The 11,198-nt window shown below is 40.6% G+C and overlaps 1 protein-coding gene across 4 annotated transcripts; it reads left to right on the top strand.

Moving 5' to 3' along the window:
* The first annotated feature begins 591 nt into the window (after positions 1-591).
* On the top strand, positions 592-7,850 carry cmtr2 (cap methyltransferase 2). Of its 4 annotated transcripts, none has more exons than XM_040133008.1 (4): positions 614-675; positions 2,618-2,759; positions 3,172-4,431; positions 4,908-7,850. In XM_040133008.1, the coding sequence occupies exons 3-4, from the start codon at positions 3,181-3,183 to the stop codon at positions 5,955-5,957; spliced, it is 2,301 nt and encodes a 766-aa protein (XP_039988942.1). In that variant the 5' UTR covers positions 614-675; positions 2,618-2,759; positions 3,172-3,180; the 3' UTR covers positions 5,958-7,850. The 4 variants fall into 4 exon arrangements, with proteins under 4 accessions (XP_039988933.1, XP_039988942.1, XP_039988961.1 ...); XM_040133027.1 differs by lacking the exon at positions 2,618-2,759 and adding an exon at positions 1,093-1,184 and having other exon boundaries at positions 616-675; XM_040133018.1 differs by lacking the exon at positions 614-675 and adding an exon at positions 1,106-1,184.
* Positions 7,851-11,198: the final 3,348 nt, after the last annotated feature.

The raw sequence follows: 11,198 nt of genomic DNA, 5'->3' as shown, positions 1-11,198 counted from the left end.
ATCATACAGTTTATTCAATAGCCAGAGACTCAAGTTCTAATGAATTCACTCGTAAAATGAAAACCAGAATACTTCAGCATGGACCTGTATATATTTAGTCATTCCCTTATTTTATCTTCATCCTTCCAAACACCCAAGATAAGATGGCTGCAGACATGATCATGGTTTCCGTCCGCCATTGAAAACATATCTGACTAGCAGAGCTCACTTTTTAGGCAACATGAAGGGATATTATGGAATTATTTTTGCCAGTTCATTAAAGTTGGATTTTCCCTTAAGTCCTCCACAGCATATTAAAATTTCCACCTCTATCTTTGACAATACGAATGTTGTTTTTCCCATGAATGGAAATTGACAAATGAATGGAAGATGAATAACAATGCCTAATAATAATTATAATGTAAAATGAACCTTTAAGCTCACTTGTTTTACATCATTTAGACAGAGGTAATGAATAAGCCATTTGGTGTTTTTAAAAAAAAAAATATCTCTCCAGATCAATCTCCATTGTTATTTTTATGTCATTTATTTGATTTTAATTTATGGAAATAAAGCTCAAAATTATGCGACCTGCACCTTTAAATGAGGCCCCACCCAGTCGCCCCTGCCGCATGCGCAGTGTTTTTCTGGGTCACGTGAAGCCTGGTTCGGTTCCCTGTCAGCAGCCACGGTCCGGTGAGTTCATATTCCATGTTTTCAGGCTGTTAGTGTTCCTGCTATCGACAGGCAGCTCCACAGACTGTGCACAGGGGCTGGGAGGTCACTCTGAAATAATTTAATGAACAACACGTGTCAGTAAATTCAGCCACGGCGTGTTTTAGGAAACACAACTCGGCCATAAGCACCGCGCTGTTGGAAGTGTCCCATTCAGCTCCGGAGTGGGGGCAAACAAAATATATATCACAAAAATTCGTGTTTTCCACAAACAGCATTTATCATACGGGAGTCTTTTCACTGTCCCTTACAGTCCAAAACATGCAGCTAGACTAAGGCTAGTTGCCTTAACACAGTTGTAAAGTTTTATTCATACACTCATTATTATTAGAATTTTTTTTTTTTTTTTTTTTACCTCACACCAATCATTTGTTTCAGATTGTGTGAGCAGCAAATGGTTTTTCCCACAGACTGTGCAGGAGATAGATGATCAAACTGGATTCGTGCACACCGTATATCCAGTTTGGGAGGTAACAGTCCAGTTCTTAATGTCGCCAGAGTTTCGAATTTCAACCATCCCATTGTGTTTCTTGGGCGAAGAAACACAATTATGACTGAATCTGTGATACAGCTACGACTATCACTCAGGCTAGACAGTGATTCAGTGGGTGATAATTCACTCACTCTGCTTCCTCGTTATGACAAAATTGTCATATGGTGTGAATGATAAATTTAATTTGACAAAAATCTGTCACAACATGAGATCTCATTATGTCGGAAAAGTGCAGCGTTTTGTTCCGCTGAAATACTGAAAATCATTGGAATGGAATAAACATGGATTTAGATTTTAATTAAACCAATGTATGTTTTCATTCTAATTGGATTAAATTCTTACTTAATAAAATGGCAGGAAATAATGATAAAGCCCTATCACAGGTGTTTAGAGCCCAAGGTCTCACCTTGTAGTTGCTTGTATTGTATTAACAAAAACAAACAAACAAAACAACAAAACAAAAAGGTATTTAGCTTATAATGATGTTGGATAGAGAAAAGCTGCAAATTCTCACGTTTGAGAAGCTGGATCGTACAAATGTTTGGCATTTTTATTTGGCAAATAACTTAAAACTATTGTTATAATTAATTGATCAATTTTCTGTCATTCAACAAGACAATGAATCAACTAATTGTTTACTATAAATTTTATTTCAACTTACCTATGGCTAAAAAGCATGTAGGTAATTCTAACTTAATGTTCGTTTGTGAGTTGATTTTTACCTTAGGGTTGTATTTAATGAGCTACAGCCCAGCTCTCACAGATTCTTTATAATCTTACAGCACATCTGTGAAGATGCAGTCTTGTGTTACAGTGTTACACTGATCTCAACTCTCTGACTGTATTTAATTGCCTCTCTGCATCTCTTTCATGGATAAAACAGTAACATCAGACTGTTTTTCTTGTTAGTTTAAGATAACAACAGCAGAAACACAGCACAGAGCGGGTGACTTTCATACACAGCAGCAGTGCTTATCAGAGTGATTTACGATGAATAGTTGATGAATGTGCTGTCGTTAGATATATGCCGTATATTGCCATTCATCACTGAGACACTTCAGACTAATCAAGAAATATCCTAGAAATATGTTCTCCTGTCCAGTGTTGTCATCTAAATCATGTGCACAGGAGCGGAGAATTAGCTCTGGGGTTAATATGATTCTGACTGTAAATTATTTTTATGTCATGAATTAGAGATTGCTCAATAATTACATGAATTGTTAAAAATAATTTCTAGCACACCATGATGAAGTTTAATATGGCTTAGTAAAATGTCTTGCCATTACAGATTGACCTGGATATAGTTTTTTAAAGCCCATGCTCCTGCGTCACCCACACCGTGGTAAACAAACATAATGTCACTGTCTTGTGAAAATGTACCTCCAAATAAAGTGATTTTGAAATTTTCAGAAAAACGGAAGAATTAAGCATTCCATTTTGAGTTGGGGAAATTTTCATTTAAAAAATTCATTGGATTATCTGAAAAATGCATCATCACAAAGCTGAAAACTGGACTGTTTTCCTTAGCTCATGAACAGCTGACAATGTTGAGGTACGTGGTTTCTTAAAGTTAAGCAACACATTTTTTAAGATAACTGTAGAGACTGTGTGTTTTAGTAGTGATGTAGAAAATCTCTTGTTATTCTGAGTGGTTGAAGCCTCAGTCTTTTGAGGTAATCACCAGTATTCACAGTCTGCCCTGTTGCCTGAGGGCACCACGTCACAATGGGTCGACATTTGTAATTCAACACCACTCATGCATGTAGAAAAAATAAAGGGTTGCAGAGCTAAGCCTTGGTATAATTCACTGTGAAATGTACTGCAGATTGCACATTTTTTTTCCTTAAAGATCGAGTCTGTTTCTTTGCCATGCACTGTAAGCAGGTCCGGCGGGTTACATCAAAACAGAAAGTGGATTTTTTAAATCAGTGCATGTCTAACTCCTCGTTGTTCTCCTACAACAGGTGTGGAGGATGAGCTCAGGCAATGGGACCAGGAGGAAAGTCGGCAAGCCGCAGCATTTCAACCATATGGTGGCAGTTGACCCTGAAACACTGGCTGAAATTCAAGGTCTTTTTATTAAAGTTAGAACCTATGTGAAACCGTCCAATGGGGACTGGTGTATCCCCGATCCGAATGTTGCTCTCAGACACCCAGCGGAGGAGCATTGCCGGCTGCAGGCCCTGAAGGTGTCGCTGAACGCTGTAAAAAACCAGCTCAGTGACAAGAATGTCCAGGTCTGGCATCAGCACACCAATTCCACCAATCGAGCCGGGAAGGTGATCGTTGCCGTACGTTCTGCTGCCAACGCTGAGGTCTGCACTCAGGCCTGGTGCAAATTCTACGAGATCCTGGGAACCTATATTCTTCTTCCACAGGAGGCTCTTCAGAGTGGAGAGCTGAACACTGTCCACCTGTGTGAAGCTCCAGGGGCCTTTATAGCCGCTCTGAACCACTACATCAAAACCAGCGAATCCACACGCTACTGTGACTGGAGTTGGGCCGCCAACACTCTCAACCCTTACCACGAGGCCAACGGGGGGAGCACGACCATTGCAGATGACCGGTTAATCGCTAACACACTGCCCTGGTGGTTCTTTGGCTCAGATAACACAGGAAACCTCATGCTCCAGAAACACTTGCTGGAGCTTCAGGTGTTTGTTTCTAACATGCGTAGAGTTGACATAGTGACTGCAGATGGTAGTTTTGACTGCCAGGAGAACCCGGATGAGCAGGAGGCGCTGGTTGCGTCACTGCATTACTGCGAGGTCACAGCTGCACTGCTGCTCCTGAGCCCTGGTGGCTCCTTTGTGCTGAAAATGTTCACGTTATATGAGCACTCCTCCGTCTGCTTACTCTACTTGCTCAACTGCTGTTTCCAGTCTGTTAACGTCTTCAAACCCGCCACCAGCAAGGCAGGCAACTCTGAGGTTTATGTTGTGTGTCTGAACTATGACGGCAAGGAAGCTGTGCGGCCTTTGCTCTCAAAACTCATTCGTAATTATGGGCCACATCTGGCTGACCGAGAGGCACTTTTCCCAAATGCACTTATTCCAGAGTCGTTTCTGAGACAGCATGAAGAAGTGTGCTCTTACTTCCACATGCTGCAGGTGGAGACTATTACAGAAAATCTGCGACTGTTTGAAGGTATCAGCACAGAGCAGAGGCAGCGGCTCGACCACATCAGGGACTGTACGGCTCACGAATACCTGCAGCGATTCCAGGTAGGAGGTCTGTCAAAGTTCAGTCCGGACCTTTGAAACATCAGCTGACAAACAATTTCACCTAAAGGTCCATTTAGTAGCTGTTAGAAAGTAGCTTCAGCAAGTATTCACCCCTCTCTGCTTTAGGCATGTTCAAGGACATGACATGACGAAATTAGCTATTCCCATGTTTTTGAATAGGACTTTTTAAAAAATAAACTTTATCTTCAATCTGTATGAAATACAAAATCTTTAATTTCTCCTTGGCAGTCTGCAATAGAGTTGCAGATAATTTTCATGGTAGAAACTGTATTTCTGTAACTAATTTAGATTCAAAGTATTATATACCCTTGGAAGGCACTTTAGGTTCTGATATGCAGTTTTTTGTGCTCAAATACAAATAAATCCAACATCAGTCTCAGGTTTCATTTTAGCTGACAGTAAACACTTTCAGAAAGTCTGAGTTTCAACTTGATCGAGTTTCTCTCTGTTTGTAGGTGAGCTTCCTCCCACGGAGCCGATGGATCTCCCGTAACACGGTGAGTCCCGCCTGCTGCAGCGTCTCAGCGGGCCGACCTCTGGGGCAGACGAAGCAAACAGGCTCCTTTAATGAGCGGCGGGAGCTGCAGACCCTGACCTGGAGGGAGCGTATCAAGCGGGGTTACCATGCCACCTGGATACAGAGACACTGCACTGAGGCCGGTGGGACAGGCTGCGTGTTGGAAGGCCCCCTGTCCGAGTGTCACGTGGATTCATGGTACGTTATCGTCGGGGCGGCACTGCCTGCACTCAGAAACTCTCCGTTCTGTGAAGGAGGCCTATTAAACCACCTGAATGAAGCCCTGATAGACACAGTAGTAGACTGGACTCGTGTACCTCCCTGTGACTCTTGCCATGTGGTTTGCACAGCCTCCATCTTGTCCAGCGTTGCAGGTATTTGCGTCTTCAAAGGCGACAGTGATGGGAACAACAAGAAGAGGCAGTGTATGGTGTTTGGCAGCCGCTCAGTGTGGGGTGCCTGTGAGAGCCAAATTGGGGATTTAGTCTTAACATTTTCTGCAGAGCCTTCATATCCTCAAAGAGGCTGCATCACACTGCACGATGGGGAGCCGCTGTACCAGCAGCAGCTCTTAGGCTGTGTTGTGTTTTCCCTGCAGACCCTGAACTCGGGGGATGCTCTGCTGCTGCCTGTGTTTTCTGCCCTCACCCGTGTCACAGCAGCTGTTGTGCTCTGCCTGCATGTGTGTTTTCGCTCAGTGACGTTCAGGTGTCCGCCCGCCTCTGGCGTAGTCGGGACATTGCTTGTGTGTGCTGGCTTCTGCCCTGAAGCTGCTGCTCGAATACTCCCTTTTCTCACTGACGTCCATGACTGCATGAGTCAGCTGTTAAGAGGAGAGGAGGATAAAAGTCAGTCTTCTGGCTGGGACAGACAGGTTCTGCAGTTTGTTCCCATGGAGGAGCTGCTCACTGGGGGACTGACAGAGTTCCTGTGGACCATGAACTCTGAAATTATCCAACAAAAGCTGCATCTGCTCATGCAGTCATAGTGCAGGTTATAGGGGCTGTGACTCTCAGACATATGCCATTGCTTCAGGACAGGTTTCAGTATGTTGAAGTCTAATGATGGTGATCCCCAGCAGAGATGATCCCCAGCAGAGATGGTCTCAACTGAAGTTTTCAATGCTGTTTATTTGTTAAGGATGTTGTTTTTTTCCTCCAGTTCTTGTAATGAAGTGTCGTATACAGTACCAAGGGCTACTTCATGGACTCACTGTAATAGTGTAAAAATTAAAATCTCTGACTGTTTACTTTTATTGGATGGTGTCATGCAGGCAAACTTTGAAAGGGCACTAATTCTTTTAAATTAGCATACTTACATGGTTTGTCTACTAGAGAGCACTGACTAGTTTATTTTTCAACCGGTAAAATGTCCTGTTCAATACATATCCTAGTCACAAATATTTTTCACCAAAATTTGAGGGATCTTTGTTAAAGATTTGTCATTATTTGATGTTTATCATAAAAAAAAAAAATTTTGCTAATGTATCCTTATAAGACTACCATTAAACATCAAAAATCAATCATCAGTATTGGCCTAAAAAGATTGTTGTTCGGTCTCTTTACAAAATGCACCCTTTTTATGATATGTATCTCTCTGAAGATGTTTTTCTTATTTAACAGCTAAAGACAAATAACCTGCAAAATGGTTAGTACATTCGTCAGGACACATCTATCACATATAGTCAGTTTTTTGGAGGCCTTACATCAATTGTTTAAAAGCACTCATAATTGTTCCATCATGTATTTATCAACAGACGCAACAAGATAAATTTAAAATTCAAATTTAAAAATGCAGATAAGAGCCTGACCGATATTGGAATTTTGAGTTGAATGCCTCTATTGATATTTCAGAATTAAAAAAAATCCAATAACAGTATATTGTTATTGGTAAGCTGAAAAATAAACTTGTCAGTGCTGTCAAATTGTATAATGGTGACACTATTTCTAAACTTCATATATGCTGATATATCACCAGTTAGTTCTCAGTTAGTTAGTTCAAAAGGATCTTAGTTCTTATTTTAGTTCTGCCAATTGAAGTGTGCTGCGGATACAGCAACCAACGACCTGCAGGCGAGAACAGCACTGTCTGATGATACAAACTGGCAGTGCATGAAAATGCATGATTGCCTTCAGAACTAGATCAGCGGAACTCATCCGTGCCTAAATTTACTGAGGCTTTTGGGGAGTTTGGATAAACAACGGTCCAACCCTCAGCACCAGACCTCCTGTCAGTCACAGCTGCTTTGTGTTGAAATCCATGTTAGCACAGAGCCTGGGGTTTACCCTAAAGTGCCTGTTGTCTTTAACAACACATTATTTCATCCCAGGATGTTGGGGATTGTTTTTTAATCTTTAAGCCATCATGCAGCCTGTAGCCAACTTACTGTAAAGTTTCTATCCTAATATGAAAGGACAGTGTGAGTGCACTAAAATCTTGTACACTGCATGGTCTCTACAATTAGGGAGCGATTGAAAAAAAGAAACATACATATATATACACATTAGCTTTAAGAAAAATATGCTGTTTTTGTTTATTTGTAGTTTTTTAAAATTATTTTGTTCTGGTTTTTAATATCAGTTTGATGTTACTGAAGAGATTATTTTCATACAAAAATAACAATTATGCAATTTGCACTGATAAATGATATGAAGTCAAAGTTTTCTGTTCTTTGAAGAAGCTGAAATGTCACAACAGCTTCTAACCCTGTGAAAATGAGGAAATTTGCATATTGGTCGCTATTGGGGCGAGCCTGGTGTCCCTACAGAAAGTCTTTGTTTGCTCAAACATGCTTTGAAATCACGCAAAAAAAGATGAATTTGCCTTCTCTGAAATAAAGACAACATGCTGTGGTTAAAAAAAAAAAAAAAAAGGTTTGTTTTAGTTCCCTACTAAATTCTAGTTATTCACAATATTGAGATATGAGAAAACAGTTTGACTATAGATTACCAAAAATATTTTTGTTTCTCACAATGGAAAATATATTGAGATACTTTTTCAGAAACAAAACCAAAAGTCCACATCTTCGATGGCAGCTCTGTGAGGCAGTCATGCTCATTAGACACTAGACAACAAAACTGAGAAGTGGATGAAAACTGGAGAGACCACTTTGCTATTCTGAGATCCTTTGCAGATGCACTTCTCATGCAGGTGCACTGGAGAAGACCTTTCTATTGATCAATACTATTGTCAAGCAATTCCTATATTGTTACCACTGTTGGGGCGAAAATGTAACTTTGGTTGAGGTAAGATTTGCCATCTGTAAAGCGGTCATCTTAGGATATTTCAGTTTAACTGGCACCGCTCCATGTTGTCAGACTTTACTCAGCTTTTATTTGCCTAAACCAGTGGTTCCCAAACTGTCTAGTGATAGTGATAAAGATAATCGGGGTTAACTTGATGCTGTAGTGACAAGTGCGGTGCCTGTATGGTGGGACTACAGATATACAATACACTGGCACAGTCTGATGTTTGCTAATGCACCCGCGTGGTGTCGTGATTCTGCAGTTCGACTTTGAATTGAACCTCTACTCCAGCACTTGCCAAGGATTAAGGCACAAGAAATACTTTACATCCCGTGTATCTGATAATTGTCCCATAACTGTTGCGGTTGTCATAGTACTCGTGATATGTCTGTACTCGTACCACTATCTCCCAGTTGTTCATTTTGCTCAGCCCCGCTTCCAACACGATCATTTCACAGCTGCTTTACCTTGTGTAACACAGGCACTGGTGGATATGTTAGGTAGATTTGTGATTGGTTCAGTGCCTGCAGACAGACACTAGAGTTTCTGGAGGCATCATCCACACATGCTTTTGCCTCCAGCACCTTTTACTGAAAAACTGACCAGATGGTGGATGAGGTTAAGGTGGAAATGATCTGCAGACCTGCAGTACGTTCACTTCAAATGTTACAGACAACAATAAAACTTACCAGGAAATCATATGAGCTACAACAAATCTGCAATCCGCCTCTAAAACTGGTGTACAATAATTCATGATGTAACCCGGTATCAGCAGCGTCAAATTTTCATAGCAGAAATTAAATTTGTGAACTAGAGGAATCTCATTTTTGTAGTTGTTGGAAGTAACAGTCCTCCAACAAGGTGCACATTAATGCTTTTAACAACAGCATTTACTTCTGTTTCACCTTTTTGTAGTTAACACGTCTTGGTTTTAAGGCGGGAAAGCATCACTTTTGTATTTCTTGTGAAAAGACTAAAACAGAATCTAAGTAAAACACAATACAAACTCTCATCTTAGTAGGTCAAAAGAGGGATAAATCTCTAATCTGTTTGGTTGTGGTCTCCTGTTTTCAGCTCATTGTTTTTTTGCCCTTTTGGACATTCCTGATATAGGTTAGTATTTTGGGTCAACCTGTAGATACACCCAAAACTCACCAAAGGTCAGTTTAAGGTTTTCATTTTGTCAGTTTAATAACTCTATAGTTTCTGCTCTTGTAATATTGTGGATTAAAATTGAAAACTGGACCAGAGAGCAGAGTCAGCAAGTCATATTCCACTATTCTGTCTCCCTGTTTGTCCAACTCCAGCAACACCATCAACCACAAAAACAATTCAAATCTGTCAGATTAATACATATTAAAGATTAAGATTGAGATTTCCCCATTCTTTAAATGCAAAACAGGAGCAGAAAGCAAATAAATATTGGCTACCGTGAGACTCTTTAAAATGTCAGTGCCAAAATGGTGAGGTTTGGTAAAAAGGAAGTGTGAGCGTGAAACAGACAAAGGGAGTGTGTGTGTGATTGACTCAAGTGATTGGGTAGTATTCTGTAGCAGGAATGCAATCCTTCCTCAGTGCAATATTATTCTGTCGCCACTCTGGCCTTTCCAGATATGCACACACACCCACTAACACACAACTGCAATCCAATGTTTATGTCTCGGCAGCTGATGCAGTCCAATCTGTGTGGATGAAGTGATCGCTGGGTGAACTTGTGAAAGTAAAAATACAATAAAAATATGTTGTATCATTATATATGTATATATGTGGCTATAAAAGGTCAGTCTGCTGACACAGAAGGAAACAAAACAATAGACACCCTGTTAAAGCTGTTAAGATGGTAAATAAAAAAGTGAAAAGAAAGCCAATAATGAATCAGATGCATATTGAGAGTAATAAACCTTCAGGCAAGGACTGTCAGTAAACGTGATAAAATGCACTAAAGCTCAATAATAGCAGTGTTTTTGGCTGATATAAATGTTACACTGATTCTCCTAGTGTTTTTATTTTCACATCACTGTTGAATGGAGACTCGCCACTTGCTCTGCTGTCTACAGAGAAAAGATGTTGACACATCAGGTGAAGCCAAATTCTCATTATGCAACTAAAACAAGGCAGCAGGGATAAACTTGTGGGGAGAGTGGTCCCTGCAGAGCAGGAAGTGTTCATCAGAGGAATTCAGCTCAGTCAAGCATTTGTCTCTGATCTCATTTTGGGGGAAGCAGTCTTACTTGTTAGACTGGCTTTGTAACTACGATCACTAATCCGTGAGAGAAATAAATTGGGTTGCTGTAAAGAAAGTACAACATTCCTCAAAACATCCTCAGCATAACAAAATAACCAGTATACTCCATTTGTGTGTTCTATTCATTGTTTTCTCCATCCTGTCAGGGAGATAAGCCTAATAGTTACAATTGTGAGGTGTTTTGCACAGCTCTGCAAGGCCTGCCCTGTGCTATTAATTTCTCTTTTGCTCCAGGATTCACACAGGTCCAACCTGATCAGGTTTTTGCTTTTACGTCTCAAGTAAAATTGAGATTTTAGGCAGTCAAGTAACAGCAGCTGGTCCAAGTCAAGTCTCAAATCCTCATTTTTGGGACAAGAGTCACCTTTTAAAAGAATAGTTTTTGTTTTTTTTCCCAGTCCAGCTACATATTTAACGGACTGAGTGGTCTCAATCTTCTCATCATACTCTCAGCAAGAAAGTGACGTGTGTTTCGCAGAATGACAAACCATTCCTTTAAGTCAAAACTCTGGGTGACAATTAAAAACTCTGATATGGGATATGTTAATTGGGTTTGTCAGGTCACACATTTGACTGTTGAACAAAGCTGTTCCATCTAACTTGATCACTTCAGTGAATTTATTTCCCTTCATGTTAGCTGGTCGGTTGATTGACACTGTCACTGCCAAAGCAGGTGTTCCGCCAGGTGCTGGGCATCTCTGCAGCACAACATTGAGAAGAAAAGAGAGTCAGAGTGAGT

Source organism: Xiphias gladius, chromosome 1 (genome assembly GCF_016859285.1).
Source record: "Xiphias gladius isolate SHS-SW01 ecotype Sanya breed wild chromosome 1, ASM1685928v1, whole genome shotgun sequence".
Lineage (NCBI taxonomy): Eukaryota > Metazoa > Chordata > Actinopteri > Istiophoriformes > Xiphiidae > Xiphias > Xiphias gladius.
Note: the sequence above shows the minus strand (reverse complement) of the source record. Positions and strands in the feature narration are given on the sequence as shown.